This window comes from Crocodylus porosus, unplaced genomic scaffold (genome assembly GCF_001723895.1).
Source record: "Crocodylus porosus isolate Cpor-Errol unplaced genomic scaffold, CroPor_comp1, whole genome shotgun sequence".
NCBI classification, from domain to species: domain Eukaryota; kingdom Metazoa; phylum Chordata; order Crocodylia; family Crocodylidae; genus Crocodylus; species Crocodylus porosus.
This window is the reverse complement of record NW_017728927.1, coordinates 11,307,115-11,325,392: the sequence shown is the minus strand read 5'-3', so window position 1 is coordinate 11,325,392 and position 18,278 is coordinate 11,307,115. Positions and strand designations below refer to the sequence as shown.

Below are 18,278 nucleotides of genomic sequence, written 5' to 3'. Positions count from 1 at the left end.
CCCATGGCTCTCAGCCTGTCGTCGTAAGGTCTGTTTTCCTGACCTCTGATCATGCGCGTGGCTCTCCTCTGGACTCCCTCAAGCTTCTCCACATCCTTTTTGAGTTGTGGAGCCCAAAACTGGATGCAGTACTCCAGCTGCAGCCGAGTACAAGGGGAGAATGATGTCCCAGGATTTGCTTGAGAAGCATCTGTGGATGCAAGCCAGCATTTTGCTCACTTTACTAGCTGCAGCTTCGCATTGCAGGCTCATGTTCATCTTGTGGTCCATCCTGACCCCCAAGTCTCTCTCATCCATAGTGCTAGCCAGCGTAGCACAGCCGAGCCTATAAGGATGCTGCAGGCTTTTCCTCCCAAGGTGGAGAACCTTGCATTTTTCCCGGACTAGTCACTTCCTCCTGGCTTCTTGTGCCCCATGCTGCTGTTTCCAAGCCCAAGGTATTGAGGAAAGGTACCATCCTCACCTTGTACCTTCCCTGCACTGTGATCAAAACCAGAGCACTTCAGCGGAATATCTATCAGCTACGTAGCTAACTCAGAGACTGAGCTTGGATCCTGCAAGTGACCCTGTACCTTTGCCAACACATCCACACCTGGGGACTCAGTCAGTCTGGCACTGCAATGGGGCCAAGGGGGCCTTCACCCATCCATCCTCCACTGCAAAGCACCTGTTTCTAATAAACACGCCCAGCCTGTTGCCCATCTAGATTATGTGGCCCTCAGCAGAGGGTCCTGAGAGGTCTCTGTCCCACAGGGATAACTTGTTACACCACAGGGGTGAAGGAGGGCAACGTAAAGCCTGCAGACAGAAATTACAGGAAGATCTACAACACGCCAGCCCTTCCCTGTCCTCCATGGAGTTCATCCTCATGTCTTACCTGTCACCATGGACTCAGGCTGGATTTGAACTGGCAACTTCAAGGTATCAAATTGTGCAGCATGTGGCAAGGAACCTGAATGACCTTCCTAGATCTCAGAAATTAAAAGCAAATCTTCTATTTTGCAAAACCCAGTATCTTCTGCCCTAACACCACTGGAAACACTGCTTGGAAATGAGGGTGGTCACTGACAGTTCAGAAAGCTCACAGCCTCCTCTCCTTTTACAGGGGATGTGCCCAGCATGAAAGCTTCAGCCTGGCTAGCTCTGGTGCACAGACTCTCCACAGAGCCGTGCTAATCCAGGTAGTCCTTTTGTGCCTCAGTTTCCCACCAGCAAAACTACAGATAACACTTTTTTTCTCCCTTTGCTGGTTTTAACTATTCCAATCCTAAGCTTTTGGGAGTCGTAAGTGTCCCTCTTACGTGTTAAGGTAATCAGGATTCATAGTAGAGATGATATCTTTTATTAAACCAACAAGATTTTTGCAAAAAAAGGTCTTTAATTGCAAGCTTTTGGGCACAAACGCCCTTCATCAGGCATTGGAGAAAAGATTGTAAAAGTTCTCTTGGGTAGAAATGAAAGTTTGTGCCCGAAAGCTTGCAATTAAAGAATTTTTTTTGCAAAAATCTTGCTGGTCTAATAAAAGATATCTCTACTATGAGACCTGATAGCTTTTTCCTTTAGAGCAATACAGCTACAACCTGGAAACCTCTTATGTGTTCACACTGTGCCTACAACAGCTTGACCCAAACCTTGCTTGAAGCCTTATAGACACTGTAACAAGGCCTGGAACAGACTGCTTCCAGAGGTGATGCAAGTACCTACTCTGGACTCCTATAATAGTCAACTGGATGTTTATCTTGCTGGGATCCTTTGATCCCAGCTGACTTCCTGCCCCTGGGGTAGGGGGCAGGACTCAATGATCTTCCAAGGTCCCTTCCAGCCCTGATGTCTATGAAATCTATAAAATAAATAACCATAACTAAATAACAAGTGTGAAAGAGCACACAAGATTGACTACACATAAAAAAAATCAACTCATGGAGCTAATTCTGCTTTGGTTTTTAGTGGCAATGGAAAGTCAAGAATGACTGAGCCCCCTTTCACTTGCCCTCCTTTGAACTGTGTCCTACTGCTCAGGGCATTCAGTATATTCTTGTAGACCATGAATAGACCAAATATCTATTGAAATTTGTACCCCTCTGGTGCACATTTTAAAACTCCTAGTATATAAATATGCAATTACAAGAAAACAAAAGCGACTGTCCAGGGGCTTAGCAAAGGGACCTAGATACAAGACTCTCATTAACTTCAGTGGGTCCAGGGTTTCACTCACAGTCTTTTACTTCAAGATCACCAGTTCCCATTCAGCCAACAGCAATAATGGACACAAGGTGTTGTTATCTGATGGTCTGGTTTTGGCCTACCTGATTGGGGTCTTTTCCCTACTCACATCCCCTTCACATCCAGCAAAGCACAGTGCTGTCACTCTATTCCAGGGGAGGGCAATTATTTTGGGCGGATGGCCGCTTACTGAATTTTGGCAAGCCATTGAGGACCACGTGACAGGCAGCCAGAGGCAGATAAATATTAATTTTCTAAAATTTTAAGGAGCCCTGTGGGCCAGATAGACTGGCCCGGCAGGCCGCATCTGGCCCGTGGGCTGCATTTTGCATTGTTCTATTCCTTTCCTCACCTGACTCCTTCCTTCGGGATAAAGTATGTTAGAGGAGGGAGGGAAAGAAGATGGGGTGCCCATACCTTGGAGATATAGTAGACACACTGCTGAAATGTATACATGATCACTTCCTCCAGCACTGTCATGGCTTCCTCGCTGGCTGTGATGGTCGAAGAGAACAGAGACTCCTTTGAACCTAATGGGAAAAGACAGCAATGCAATGCAGCAGAGCCAAGACCGCCACACTCCCCTTGGCTCCGCTCTGTCAGTGGAAGGACAGTCTCATTGAAACTGAGAGTATAATACCGCATTTCCTCCAAGGGCCCCATCATATCAACTTCATTGACACGCACCAAATGGTCACTGGCTTGTTACTGCAAAGAAAGCCTACATAGGGGTTGTAACGTGGGATTGGGAACAAGGTCTCTGGGTTCTATTTCCAGCCTTTTCATTGACTTTGGACAATGTCAGCGGACAACGCACTTTGGCCAATGGATGCTTGGGCTAATCGCAGTCTCAGTAAAGTGGGGATAGTTACAATTGCTGACCTTGTAGGAAGGATGTCAGACTTAGCCCGTTAATATCAACGAAATGTATCAAAATCCTTAGAGAGAAGGTGCTAGAGAAGCCACTGAACTCTCACTTAACACAGCATGGTAGCAGTGATCAGACCCCGGTTTGAAGCTGACGTCTCACTGCTCTCTCGTTTCTAACAGCAAGGGCTATTTCAAGGAGGTGCCATGGAGGAGCCTGAGTCATTACTGACAGCCACTCCCAAATGCCAAAAGCAAGTGGCAAGGTACCTCTTTCATCGCACCAACTGGCTGCTTGACATTTCCACTGCACTTGTGAAGATAACCCAAGAGCGACATTACCTGGCTTAATATTAAGAAAGGAGAGACAATCCAAGATGGCTCTTGAAGACAGAGACTGAGAAACAGAAGCCATTCCCACCTGAGGCTGGTCAGCAGTGATGTTTCAGTGGACAGCCACGGATGGCACAAAGTGCTGGCAGTCCCCCTCTCTCCATGGGAAAAGCCATTGCCTATACTGTACCTCTTGTGTTTGTGCCATGGACGAAAACCAAATGTCCAAAGCTGTCTGTCCAGCCACCGAGGTCTCTCCAGTCAAAGAGTTTAGTTCACACTCTCTTTCCTTCTCTGCCTGTTACCACCAGGGCTAGAATCAGCCTGTCCCTCACTCACTTCTTCTCCAAAGGGTAACACAACTGGGCAACTTAGGCCCACATTGGTGCCTTTCCATAATGGCTGGGAAGCCATTACCAACATCATGCTGTGTTTTTTTTATTCCCTTTTCAGTTTCCTTAAGAACCTGATGCTTCACCTCTTTGGGACTTTACGAGCCAAGCTCAAAGGCAGATCTCAAGCACAGACGTCTGACGTACCAGTTGCAGGTAAACACACACTGGTTGTATTTCTAGGTGATGAGAGGTTGAAGAGGTGGGAGGGGGAACACTTCCCCTATAGACTAGCATTTGCCTTCTTGAGCCACTTGGATTTCAGTTATGATTTGCAGCCTGGTTTGCTGAAATATCTGTGTAGCTGGATGCAGGGCTTTCCGAAAGGCCTGCGTTTTGGAACAAAAAAGAAGCCTTCAAGAGCTTTGCCAAAACCCTCCACCCCTGGGCTTCTCTGACGTTGAGGGAGAGGGAAGGAAATTCCATGACGTGACCTGACTGTATGTCCCATGAGTCCGGGCCGCTAGTGGAAGACCCCAGGGGTCATTTGGGAGGTGAATTGAAAAGGCTTGGATAAGCAAGAAGCTAGCAGGGTTGTTTCTGCCTGCGTGCTGCATGGACCGGTGCTTTGCAAACTTTTGCATTCAGCTCTGCTAATGGCAGCTCGAGCCTGGGCTGCAACAGCACACTGCTATTCTAATCGGAGGACCCTCTCACAGCTGTCAGCTCACCTGAGTCCCAATCTACCACTCTTACCCTGGTCTATTTAGTGCCAAGATGGGCTGTTGCACTTCACTGAGTAAAGCAGTACTCTCCAATCTTCCCCATCCCCTAATCAAGGGCAACATCCTCATTCATTTCCCATGGCCTCAAAAAGCAGCAGAGGGCATTGCAAACTGGTTGTCTGCAAGCAACAAGCTGAGGAGGACTGGTGAACAGGCTGTGTGATGTAAGCAAATTCCCACTCCTGAGCAGAAAAAGACCACCGCATTCACTTTGCTTGTGGCTAAAAAGCAACACCATGAATCCAGGTTTTCTAAGTGGGGAAAGTCAGCACAGCCATATCCGAAGAGAGAGCAACTGAGCTTTGCAAAACCGACATCAAAAAGGACATTGTCTATCAACATATGGGTCCTGGTGCTCATCTTCTGCTGCCATCTGAATATGGCATTGGGAATATGCCATTGCGGGGTTTCAAATGGGAAACTAAAGAGAAGCCACAAGAGTCCTGAAAAAGTCAGGCAGGCTGGTAAATCTTTATGCTCATGTACAGTGGAAGAAGGCTTCAGCCAGGGCTTTAAAGATGCACTGCAGAGCTCTTCTGAAGCCCATGTATAAACTGGATTCCTCACTGTCCTGACCGTGCTCAGGTCTCCTCCGGCCCAAACTATCTGTCCTGCTTTCTGAACGACTGCAGCCAAGTCGCCTCCAGCCACTCTTGTGGAGTTTTCTCTCCTCGTGCAGCTCCGCAGATGATGAGCCCACTTCATCTGAGCACCCCACGAGTGCTGGGAAGCTCTTGGTAAATAGTGTACCAGCCAGTTTTGGCCTAATGGGCACTCCCAAACCATTGGCTTCAACTGCTCTGTCTCCGCTCTTAAGTGACATGGTATCAGTTTCTGCTCAGTCACTCATTGACCAGAACTGTCTAAACTGGGGAGTAATGAAATAGTCGTTTTAAAAGAAAAGACCTTTCTGGTGCAACATTTTCACATTAAGATTCATTGGTGTTAAAATGCCCAAAGCTTCTGGACCTGGTGCCTGTTTGGAGGCACCCAGGTCATCCGGTCACTCTGGGATGATTCGACGCTATAAAACAGTAGACCGATCACAGGGCTTTTATTTACAAACATGTACCCTAATCATGTTGGTATCACAGTACTGGTATAAAGCAGCCTTCCTGGATGCTGAGACTCCCACCCTGGGCAGCTGGACTTTTGAGTTTCTTGAGACTGAGCAGCATCTAGGTACAGCCTGGGTTGGGATCTCTCATCAGCCCGCTGGTTTACAACCAAGGCCAGAAGGGGACGTTGAGAACATCTAGTTGAATGGGTGCCAATGTTTTTGACCTACGTGCCACAAATCAGCCCTGCACCCTCCTCAAGAGGCACTCTGATCCTCTTCCCCTGCCCAATCTGCTGCTCTGCTTTCTGCTCCCAGGTCCGACCTGAGGTTTGTTAGGTTACTGATAGCAAGAGGAGGGAATGAGGTTTGACTTTCCACAATGGGCAGATTTTGTTTTAGAAGCAGTGGGAAGACACCTACCCAATTACCCTGCTTTTCCCCTGTCTGTTTAAAAGGGGATTTTCTGTGCTCTGAACCAGGCTTTAAATTCAGCACAAGCTAGAGACCTGCTGAAAATCAGAGACCTACCCCCATAAGCACCACAGAGGTTTCTCTTCCTGATAGAAAACAGTCTTCTGTTAATAAATGATTTTAAGCGGGATCTAGAGTCTTGGCAGCCCTTAGTGGGTGAAACCTCCACTGAGAAACAAAGTTAAAAAAAAAAAAGAATGAGAGGAAGAGACTGGAGAACAGAAATACTGACTGAGGCAGGGCAGAGAAAAGCAAGAAGGCATGAGTGGAGGAGGGAACAACTGTCTACATACTGGCAGTGTCTACACCTAGCGGGTCCCTGGCAGCCACACTTCATCTGACACCTGGTTGCTCTCCTCTGGACTCTAATATCCCGAGATGTCATGGTAAAAATATCCTTGGGTGTCAGTATTAAGGGGATAAAGGGAGCAGGTAGGAAGATTTATACCAGAGAGGTGTACTGGCAGGAAGGAATGTGAGTCCTACCCTTGACATCCATCTCCTCCTCCATGCTCTGGATGTAGACAGGGGATTTCTGCTGGATGAAGTACAGCAGCTCGATGGAGTTGGACATCCAGAAGAGAACGTGCTGCAAGTCCGGGACCAGGTCTCCGATTGTGAAGTGCGAAAGGGATGCAGGATCCTGGCTGATGAGACAGAGAGGCAAGAGAAGGGTTTCAGACACTGTCAAGGCATCAGAGTCAATCTCGCTGTGAGCACCAGGGCCTGGCCATGAGAAAGGTCTGTGCCTCTGCCTCTCTGAGAGGCCGGCAATGCAGGATACTCCCAGCGGGAATATTTTATTCACTACTGTCCCACACTATAATGGATATAGCAGCTGGGGCTCCAGTGCACCAGCGGCATGTACTCACCCAGTACATACCTTCCCCCAACAATATTCTCAGCAGCTTTACAATCATAAACCTTCCCCAGCACTAGCCAGTTCCATACTTAAAAAGCAAACCCAGCAGTTAGGTTTCCCAGGGGTCTCGAGGTGCGCTGCGAAACTTCTGCTGCCTCTGCAAGAGATGGGCCTACATAATACCAGCAGGATAGCTGCTCCCCCAAGCCCCTGGAGATCCAGCAGATCTGGAGATCCGGCACTGGGTGTCTGGGTGGGCCCCTTCTTCCTACTGCCTTAGCCTCAGGGGCTGGGCACTTCTAGGGAAGTACTGGGCAGCCACAGCCTCCATTGAGGTGGAAGGTACCAAGAGCTCCTTGGGGTTTTATGCATTAATAGTGCTGTTACGATTTCTTCATCCATCCAAGGGCATTGTAATTCCTTCTTCCTAGGGCCTGGATGGACAAACACGTTAATGCCAGTACAACAAGACTTTACACCTGCTTAGCAAGGGATGGACAGATGACAGAACCCCCAGTGCTGGGATAATTTCTCAAAGTCTAGAATCATGCCTCAAAAACCCAGGGATAAAGCTCCCCCCTTCCCCGTGTGAGCTCTGCTAGTAAAGGAATCATCTGTTTGCAGCTTATACCAAGGCCAATAGGCCCTGCCTTGCTTTGCTTCCACCTAGTATTAAGGTACAGCACCAGCCATTTACCGTGTACAGCTACCCTGGGGGAGTTGCATGTCTGCACGCTCAGGACCCTGGGATAATTTCCACCAGTGTTCAAAACCAATGCCAGCTGCAGCAGCGCAGATGTGTCCTAGGGTAATAAGCAGGAGGGTGCCTTGTGGCAATCTTGCCCCATGCCCCTCCCGAATGGAAATGTCCACCTCCTCCATCGGCAGGTCTCAAGAGCACTGAAGGAGCCTGCCTGCTGCGAATGACTGACAAGCAAAGACTTGGATTGAATGCTTAATTCAGCCCTTTGGCCCTGAGCCTGATGGCCCAAGTCAAAGGGAGCTGACAATACTTGGGGACCGGCCCCTTCTACAGCATTGAAAATGCAGAGCAGGATACTTTTGGTACTCTGGGATTTAGCATGAATATTTAATGCCAATGAGAAACCTGCATTCTGCACTGGGTCTGGCAGGGACAGCAGCAGGACAAGTTTCTTACATGCTGCCCCTGCCCGTAGGCCACAGCCTAGATATAGAGAACTTTACTCCTCCTGGCGTATTCAACCCACTGGTTTTAAAGGATGAAGCTGAGTGTTATCATATGGCTTCACTACATTTATTAATCACATGTGATAACACTAAAGCCGTCACAGCAAAGCCCCGTCCCTCCCTGAGAACTATGCACAGTCTGTGCCAAGGCTGCATGCTTAAAATCCAGCCCTTTGAGTGATCCAAAGGCTAAAAAAAAAACCAAAAAAAAAAAACAGCATCTGGAAAATTTCTTAACTTGTGAACCACTTTTTCCTGCTGCAGCAACTCAGAAATGGCTGGACAACATTTTTCTGAATGCTTTATTAAAAAAATTTGCTTAGGAAAAACCTTGGAGAAATTCCCCTTCCCAAGCTATTTCTGGGGAATGTTACAAGCCACTGAAAAAGTGACTTTTGGACAGGAGCACTCATGCAGCACAGCACCACAAACCATCCCCTCTGCGCAGGCTGTAACAGAGACGCCTGGGCTCCCCGTCTTCCAGGGATGGGTCTGCTTATCCAGAACACGCTGCAGTTTGCAATGGCCCTCAGTGCCTCACCTGCATGAAATCCCCTAGCACATGGCCCTGAATCGTGCACTTTCACCTAGGGTCACTGGACTGCCAGGCCCCGTTGAAGTGCACCTGCGGCTCTGCAGCTGCCAGGATGCTCCAGTCACGGACATTTTGCCGAATTAGATACATTGCCATTAGCCTTGCTGGGAGCTGCAAACCCGTGAGGAAAGAGAGAACTCAGTACCCTTGAACTCACATTTTCTGTTTCTGCCTCCTTTCCTTGTTGGTTCTCTATCATAGAGAAGCAGGGCTGGAAGGGACCTCCAGAGGTCACATCTAGTCCAACCCATGCCTGAGACAGGTTCATTCCTATCCAAACCATCCTATCCAAATTCATAATCTAACCTCTTAGTAAAACTACTATTAAACCTGACATGACACAAGATATAACCCCCAAAACTGCCATAGGTAATGCAGGGGGATGATGGCAGCCAGTCCTGCTACTGTAAAGGTTGTTAATAATGCTCAAGAGACCCCAGGTAGAGGCCATGCCGCCTGCTAGAAAGAAAGACAAAACCACCCCCAGTCTGTACCAATGTGACCATGAAGTAATATTCCCTCCTGACCTTAAATATGGCAGATGGCCATGACCCTCTAGCCAGGAACCTCTGGGTTTAAGTCCCAGCAAGAGCTCTTTGGGTCCTGCCCAAACCCCTTCTTTGGTCCCCCTGGATAGTTTTGACCTCACATCATTTCCTGGTGCAATCTCCTCTGGTTTGGAGGGCATGTCTGCAAAGTAGTCATTGCCAGGATTGCCTTGCAGTGTAGACACACCTGAGCTATCCTGGAGACAGAGCAGTCCTACTGTGGCAGCTGAGAACTCAACACAGGCTGCAAAACCTGCCCGAGGAACTGAGTGAATACTCAGGCATTTGGGTCATGGGTCATCTGCACTGCTAGCAGCACCTGAGCAAGCTAGTGTGGCACCTACATGACACACTGACTGTGAACACAATGGCCATGTCTGGACAAGCACGACCATGTGGTACATGGGGCCACAAACACATCTGCAGTGCCACACACCGTGCATTTGGATGTTCTCCATGCTGCAAGGGAGCACTGCCTATGTGTACACTGCTCTGCTTGTTTTTTTCTGAGGGTTTTTTTGACCTCTGGATATCCATAGAAAAAAAAAAGTGAAGTAGTGCATGCACGGGCAGTGCACACTGCTAAAAAATGGAGCTGGGCTGCCCAGAGCCACATTGCAGCTGCTGGCCAAGCTCTGCATGGCAGAATTGCCACTGCTGCAGCCCCATGACCCCAGGTAAGGCTGCTGGTATCAGCCCAGTGGTGGCCCAGCCTTCCCTGCCCCACTGGGGGTAACTTGCCACGCACCAAAGCACTTGCAGCATGGGCATTCCCCGGGAACAAGTAACAGCGGCACAAGGTATACCACTGCTACTTGTCCCCAGGGAACCAAAAATCCACGCTCACATGGATGTGGCCAATGAAGCTAAGTGAACATGCACAAGGCCTGCTGAGGGTTACCGAAGAGACTCAGCTTGGCAGAGCTCAGTTTTGGGGTATCCAACCCTGAGCTACCATACAAGGATTTGACTGTTTCTCAAGTATCACAAGTTGCACCCCCAGAAGACTGAGCCACCCCAGATGACTAGTCACCTCTGAAGATCTTGCTTTTCGCAATGGAGAGACAGTATTATCAGCCTGCAGAGCTGGCAGGGTCTGGCTGGCTTCCCAGCTGCCCGTGGTAGCTGGCATGGCCGCTCAGAGACAGCCTGCTCGCAAGAATTAAACAAACGGCAGCGAGTGGGAAAACACGACTGTGCTGAATCAGGATTTTGGAGCATTCATTTACTGACTGAGCTCCTTTGATATCGAGAAGAGAGCGCTGGGGACAGCAGGGAAAGTGGGACAGTGGGTCTTGGGCTGGCCTATCTGGAATAAATATGGGGAGGAGTAAAGGCAATTAGCCCATTCAGTGCTGGGGACTGGACAACCTACCTTCCCCTAAGGGCTGTATAAGCACATAAGCCCTGACTGTCTGGGTCTCGGGTGACCCCTAGCAGTGCATGCATGCTGCCTTGGCCTCAGACTGGTTATGTGACTTCTCTCCTGGTCCTTCCCAAGGCAATATCTCTCCCTGGGGAGAGCTTCTGTCCATAAGGAAGGCAGGGCAAGTAGTGAGGCACACTTACTGCTGGGACTGCTTCTCGGCCAGCTCCTTGGTTTTCTCCTATGGTCAAAAATAAAAAAAAAGCAAATAAACAACAAGCCCCCAAGATTATGAGAACATCAGCAGGGGGTGGATGAGATGGGACTCTGCAGGTATCTGCCAGGCCTCTCCAGGCTGCACTGTCTGCGCTGGGCTTTGCTGTCAAGGAAAACTTTGACTACAGCAGGGCTTTTTTCCTTCTGCCTCATGCCAAAAGTTAGCCTGAAAGCGACTGTGGCAGGCTTGCTCCAGGCCCAGCCCCTAGCCACAACCGCTGTCCTGCAGCCCCAGAACAAAAAAGGACAGGAAGAAATGCCATGACACTGGGCCGCCTGAAGTTGCTAAGATCGCGAGACTTTACACTGCCGGGAAAGGAAGGGCAAGAGTGAGACCAAAGCTATGCAGTCCCCTACAAGGTAATTATCCAGGCATCCTTATGGCTCTACACAGGTCGTGTGTCAAAGTAAGGCCTCTTCAGGGCTCCCTGCATACACGGCTGTTCCCTTCCAAGTGATGGTTCCTGCTGTGAATATCTCCTGAAGAGCATTAAGGGTTTATCTCCTTAAGGTTTCCCATTGCTGGGACAGTGGGTGCAGCTGCATCCGGGCTGTTAGCAATGGCGTGGAACCGTTCCAACTACCTGGAGTACTTGAAATACCAGCCTCTCTGTACCACTTCTCCCTGAGTGACCTGGGGTGGGACACTCCTCTGGGGAAACAAGTCTGGCGCTGACCAGACCCAAATGGCCCCATGCACTGGGGAGCAAAGTACTCAGCATGGGGAAAAGCACACAAACCCCACAGGCAGCTCTGCTCGGGCAACCGGCACCCCACCCAGGGCTTCTGGCAGGCACAGAGGGGAGAGCTGGCATCCCTGCCCAGTGCCATGCATCTGGCTGGTGCAGGGACCTCTCTCACATGACAGCACCAGTCCCAGGCACCAGTCCCTACTCCCAAGGCCCTTGGGCAGTCTGTAGAGGAGGAGCTGTGCTGCACAGGACTCTGTCTATTCCTACGGTGAGAACCAGCCTAGCAGGGGAAGAACATCAATCATTCACCTATACCACTGCATACCAAACTGCTATATTTCCTTGCATAAAACACCCCCACTTTTTTCTCTCAAAACCCAGCTGCTGGAAACCAGAGTGGGCATTATATGCATGGAAATACAGTCAGAGGAGTTCCTGCTGCTTCCTGTACAGAAGGGAAAGTAAAGTCTGCACAGGATCCACAGGGAGCTGAGCAGCAAGCAGGCTCAGCTCCCCAGTTGCTGCTACTCAGTTACTTACTACAAGGGAGGAGTTTTCTCTGGTTATCCTGTCTTTCAAAAACAAGGCAAGTCTTATATTCCAAGGTGTATTGTATGCAAGGAAATATGGTTATACCTCTAGCTGGCAGGATCTTTTGCAGCTTTTGCTGGGAGCAGCTGGGGGGAAAGCACCGGCTCCTCCAGCAGGAAGACAGCTCAGGGCCTATTAGTTTATGAGCTACAGGCCCAGCCCATGGGCCAGGAGAGCGTAGCTTAAGGCTGCCTCCATCGCTAATCCAGAGGCAGGGCCTGGGTGAACGTCCCAGTCATGTGGCTCAGGCAGGAGCTGGCTGGGATGGGGCTGATTTTCACTATTTTATGGGAACCTGGAGAGCTGCCAGCCAACATTTAGGTGCCTCGCCTGCAGCCACAGGCTCAGGGGAGGTGTTATCTGCCCGCCCCGCGCCCCAACTCCCCTCAAACAGCTCCCGGACTGACCCACACCGTCCTTTGAATCATCTTGGCCGCCTTGAGCAGCAGCTGCCCAAAATCACCCGGCTCGAAGGCAGTGGCTGAGTGCTGGACGCAGAGGCACAGCAGGAAGGCGGGGGTCAGCTTGTGGTCATCGCCCCCGGGCTCGATCAGGGTCAGGATCCTCCTCAGAAGAATGTCCTCCACGGCCCGCTCAAACTCCAGCTGCAGCTTCTGCTTGGCCGCCCTCCGGCCGGTGGCAGGAGATGGCCCACGCCTCTTGGAGGACGAGCCCCTCTCCTTCAAGAGGCTGCCGCACAGCTTGCAGGCGGAGGGCAGTTCGGGGTCCGTGGCACGGTGCAGGGATTTCAGCCGCATGAGGCTCTGGGCGGGCAGCGGCTGAGCCTTCACGGGGTCCTTGTAGAGAAGCAGGTAGTACAGCCCCAAGGACAGGAGGTCCCCGTGGTGCAGCACGATTGTCCTCGACACCTCCGAGAAGTTGACGGCCACGCTGGCGCCCAGGATGGGCTCCAGCAGCAGCTTGTCCTCCGCGCGGTGCCGGGCGCGGTTGGAGAGTTTGAGGCGCCGGATGGTGCAGTGAAGGGGCAGGATGTCCGGGGCGGAGAGGCTGATGCTGGGTTTGCTGGCCTGAGTCCTCTGGCCCACGGTGTGCTGCTCACGGTTTAGCAGGTACACCAAGCTGTCCTGCAACGCAAGGGAGAGCAGCGTGGAACAGGGAGGCCTGACACAGGGCAGCCACCTTGGGGGCAGAAGCCATGAGAACGGGCTTCTCTTCCCCCCCATCCAGTCCCGTGCCCTGGTCTCTGGCCTCGATGCCACCTCTGTGCAGCAGCCTCCTGCAGTTCTGCAGGTGCCCACAGGAATCACCTTTGCATTGCAGCACTGCTTGTTATTCCAGGCACTGCAGCGCTTCCCCCAAACTATAGCCCAAGCGAGTGTGGCAGTGAGTCATGCACCAGAACGGCCTCGCCACATGGAGATGGGGGGGAAGGAGCAATTAGCAGCCCATGGCTCAAATTACACTGCAATTACTTTGCGACTCTATTGTGACTAACACATCTATACGTGCGCCTGCTAATGTGCTCAGTGCCCTTACACAAGTAACTTAGCAACTTGCGTTCGTCCCATTTAACTCTAGCAGTTCCTTGGGAGGGGAACTGGAGAGTGACTCCATATGAGCGTTACTGATTGTCGGCCAAGGTTCGCAGTGGCTTGCACATACAGAGGTGCAGAATGGGGACACCGCCCAAGGGGCTCTGCAAGGCAAACAGATGCCAGGAATTACCTGAGACACCCCAAGATTATGAGAGCGTCAGGAATTTGCAGGCACTCGGGGCCATTCATAGGAACAGGGGACTAGCAGGGGCCTCTTGGGACACTGAGCCTGGCCCCCTGCAATCACAATTGTCACCCCAAGGAATCCCCATAATCACCATGACAAACCCTTGCTTACAGCCACAAGACAACCCCCGCAAACCACCTGCACCCTACAATATGCCACAGGTCCCAGCAGGGTGATGCGGGCAGCACCTGCCAGACGTGGCAACAACCCTTCAGGAGAAAGGTGGCTTGTCCCTACCCCAGCTGGCTCCCAAGCTCTGGCTGGGGGCAGTCTCACACTACCTGAATGAGTTCACATGCAGCAAGACCTTCCACTCCTAGTGAATCCTCCACTACAGCAGCAGTACTATGCAGGCTGGCACGGTGCCCCTGGCAGTGGTACCCCCCAAAGTCATCATCATGGGATCCATCCTCTCCCAGTGGTGTTACTTGTCCTTTCTGGCCTCCCTTCCCAGTTCAGATGTGGCCTTATTACTTCATTCTCTCCATGACACGTGCAGCCTGATGTCAGGGCAAGGCAGCCCTGGGGAGTCCTCCTCAGGGAAGCACACTGGGCCTAATTCTGTCTCAGCTGCATGGTGCAATATGGTGAGCGAGGACAGTGGGACCCATTCCCTCTCACACTGAAAACCAGCCCCCCAAGGCCATGTTCCTGACTCCTCCTGAGCCTCAGCATTCTCATCTGTGAAATGGGAATGATAACTGTTATCAGCGCAGGCTGTGGCCTACCACACAGCAGCTGATGCCAAGGCAAGGCCTCCTGGTTGCATGCTGCCAGAAAGCAGAGCCAGAAATCATAGCACACCCCAGTGTTTAACCCTGGCCAGCTCAGCAGGGAAGCCAGCAGACACTTCAGCCCTGCTTGCTGGCCAGGTATAGGAAGAGGGATTGGTTCAAGATTCCCAGTGCCCGCTCCACCTTTACCCTGTGCCTGGATACAAACAGCGTCTGGCTGTCCCGAGCAGCTGAACCCTAGGTCTGTCCCTGCATCCCTAAGGCGCAGCTTTTCTGTGGCTAAGGAGAGAGTCCTTGCAAACAGAGCCCTTGAAGCACAGCCATGCCACTGGTCTTCTGCTGCAACGTGGGGAAAACCTCTCTCTCCCTTCAAACCCGATGCAAGGACTGTTCAGAAGAGACCGAGTGGCCCTGGGGGTTGCTACCAGCAGCTAGTATCCACCAGGTTTTCCCCTACATTTTTCTCCCATGGCAGCCCATCCCCCAGGCACAAGTCTGGGCTGCAGGAGAGGGGCAAGCGTGATGCAATCCAGCATCCAAGTGTCCAAGCTCCAACACTGCCTAATGGCCCTAAAGAGCAGGGAGAGCATGATGGCCTGGGGGAGGGGGCGGGGGGCAAAGCCTGCCGGGGCAGAGGGAAGGAAGGTGGAGTGCTTACGTGCTGCTGGCTGTAGCCCTGCAGAAGGAGGAGGTGAGGGGACTGGTAGAGGGAGTACCGCATGCTGCCCCCGGTCCGCTCCTCCGTTGGGGCTGGGGCCGGGGACTCGCCCAGCGAGGTCTCCAGGCCCCGCATGGTCTCCGGCAAGGTGGAGTAATGTTTCTTGAGCTCCTCCTCCTGCGAACCCGGCTGGCTTAGGCTGGTCTCGCTCACACTGCGCCGCAGGGAGGGTGGCGTGGCGTGGCGCTGGTACCCCGTCAGCAGGGTCATGGTGCCCTTCGCGCGGTTCCTCTGCAGCTTCCGAGCTTGAGCATTGATGCCTGAGGACGAGAGGTGTGGTTAGTGGCATCTGATCACACAACAATCCTGCTGCCCCTGCCCCACTCCCACCCAGGGAACCGCAACAGCTAGGGTCAGCCAGTGTCCGACCCCCCTGGGCCAGCCATGCTGGCACAAAAGGACATTGCCTTCCCCGGACACAGTCCCATTCGCCACCCTTGCTCTGTCCAGCATGATGCCATTGTATCTCTTGATGCTTCTCGATCACTGCCCACGCTCCAGAGGCAGGACTAGGGGAGTGAAGCCAACCCCCACCCCACTTTGCTCTTCCCCAATACAAGATTATACCACTGGACAGCTGCTGCCCAGCACCCGCCTTCTCCCCCTCCAAAATGTCCCCAGCCCAGGATGCCCCAGGACTGACAATCTTGAGGTTGCCTAGGCCCTGGATCCCCAGCTGGATTGCCCCATTCCCTCCCACAGCCCTTCAGCGTGTTTCATCCCAGTACAAATATGTCCAATTTGTGAGCAGGAGCATCTGACAGAAGGACCCGTTGTCACTGGCTGCCCAGAGGTGCAAGCTCCAGCATCTCCTCCCAGTTTCGGTCAGCCGAGGCTTGGTGAAATGCAGCTTAAAGACCCCGGAAACTCACCAGACAGTCTGAGGACCAGGAGGAGAAAGTAATAATTCCCCAACAAAGCAAAAGACACCCCCTTCCCACAACTCCACACTCCTTCCTGAGCGCGGCAGCTGGAACACAGAAACTGCAGCCACCCAAGACCTGGATGTGAGCTCTTAGAAGTGAAGATGATCACAGTTCATGCCACACTCGCCCTGTTAAATGAAGAGGAGCAACTGCCCATCCCCCACATCTTCCCAACACCAGCTGCAAGCCAGTCTCTCAAGCCCTCCCCACCTGTCCTGAGAGCAGCCAAGATCCACCTCTGGTCTGCAGCATCCTTCCCCCACTGGCCCGAGCTCTACCGCATAGATAATCTGCTTCTCAAAAATCAGCACAGGTCAGAATGCAAAGCTACGACATCTGGCTTCAGTCCTTGCTGTCCCGCCAGCTAGCAGGGTGCTCCGGGGGTCCCATGCCCTTGCCAGACACGAACGGCACCTGAGCAGGGTCCAATTGCTGCCTGCCAGGAGCTGCAGACTGCAGTGTGAAGCCTGCCTGCTGCAGAGCCGATCTGTAATTAACTTCTCACAAGCGTCAGTTCGGGAGAGCTGTCAGGAAGACTAATGGGGTCCAGAGCGGGAGTATAAATAGGATGGAAGAGGCACAGAGAAAACCCAACTGCATCCTCTCGGCCCCACGGCTGCAGAAACGACCCAGCCTGCTAGAGCCCTTTCCTAGGCTACAAGCATCCCTGATTGGGTGCAAGTTGTGGGAAAGGAAAAACAGCAGTCGGTGTGAACGCTGTTCTGCAAACCTCCTACCTTTCTTTGGCAGTCCTCGGCAGGCCGCTATCACGGCCGTTTGACGGTGAACGTGGGGGCTGGAGTTGCAAAAAGGGTCTAGAAAATTCTGTTGCAAGGAGAATGCTGCTTTCCAAGCCACCAGAGAGCAGCTGAGACAAAAGAGCAAGGACCCCCGTTCTTCCAGACCTGCTCTGCGGCTTCCTCCGGACGGGTAGATCAGAGATGTAGAAGTCCAGGGTGCAGAGGAAGGCACCAAAAGAAATGTCTCTGCTGGAAAGAGAGCGGTGCTCTGCACTGGAGAGGCAAGCCCAGCCGCAGGCTGCTTAAAGGGACACTATCGAATTCAACCCCCCCAGGGCAGGCTGCCTTATTTGGTGAGGAGCAGGCGCTGTGTTCTGAAATACATTTTTTTGTTTGTTTGCTTTAAATCCCTCGCTCCTTCATTGGGAAAAATGAAAGGGATGAAGGGATACAAAATAAACCCTACTGTTTACATGCCTCGGGATTAGAGCAAGGGGTGGCTGAATAGCCCGGAGAGTTCTCGAACGCGGCCCGCAGCCATTTCACAGCAAGACACAGCGGAGCAGGTTGGGATGCGACCGTGCTGCCTGTCTAAAGAGGAGGGCAGCTGCGATCCACGGCTCGTGACGCCCACTCCTGGGTCCCACGAAAACGGCCAAAGCGCAGATGCCTTTGCCTCGGGTCTGTCCTGCTTTGGGGAAATTGCTGGACATATGTTTCTTGGAAACTCTGGTCTCAGAGGTTTGCTGACACCCCCTGGGACACCTACCCGGAAAAGGAAGGAGATTGGGAAGGCCGCGTGAACCTCAACCTGTACTGGACAGGCAGTACCAGGTTTCATACTGACAGCTAAGGAAAAGGTGCTCTATTCCAGTTTCTCACGGTGAAACATCCATCCCTATGTGGCATGGTTAGGTCTTTTATTCTGCGTGGGCTGCATGCCCTTGAGGGCTAACTTCTCAAATACGTGAACATGTCCAGCAGCGGGCAGGAAGAGCACACACCTGCTGTCGGGAGGACGGCCTGACTGATCCACACGATGCATTCGCGATTCATCTTTCCACGTCAGCTCTCGGAGGAGCCTTTACTAGCATTTCAGATGTCTCTGAAGAGCAGGCCTGGTCTCCGTTGTAGGCAGGGCGAGCTGAGGCTCAGGGAGGCGAATGGCAAGCCTGACCTCGAACCCACAGCTCCTCATCCCCAGCCG

General features: G+C 52.0%; 1 protein-coding gene across 1 annotated transcript in view; it reads right to left on the bottom strand.

The window, feature by feature from the left end:
- The window catches only part of RADIL (Rap associating with DIL domain), a 56,361-nt gene that overhangs the window by 14,188 nt on the left and 23,895 nt on the right, over nt 1-18,278 (bottom strand). Inside the window, exons 3-7 of the mRNA XM_019542013.1 lie at nt 15,346-15,665; nt 12,618-13,295; nt 10,855-10,892; nt 6,558-6,718; nt 2,641-2,753 (exon numbers count right to left, since the gene is read on the bottom strand). Of these exons, the coding sequence (XP_019397558.1) occupies nt 2,641-2,753; nt 6,558-6,718; nt 10,855-10,892; nt 12,618-13,295; nt 15,346-15,665 (1,310 nt within the window). The remainder of the gene's footprint in view (nt 1-2,640; nt 2,754-6,557; nt 6,719-10,854; nt 10,893-12,617; nt 13,296-15,345; nt 15,666-18,278) is intronic.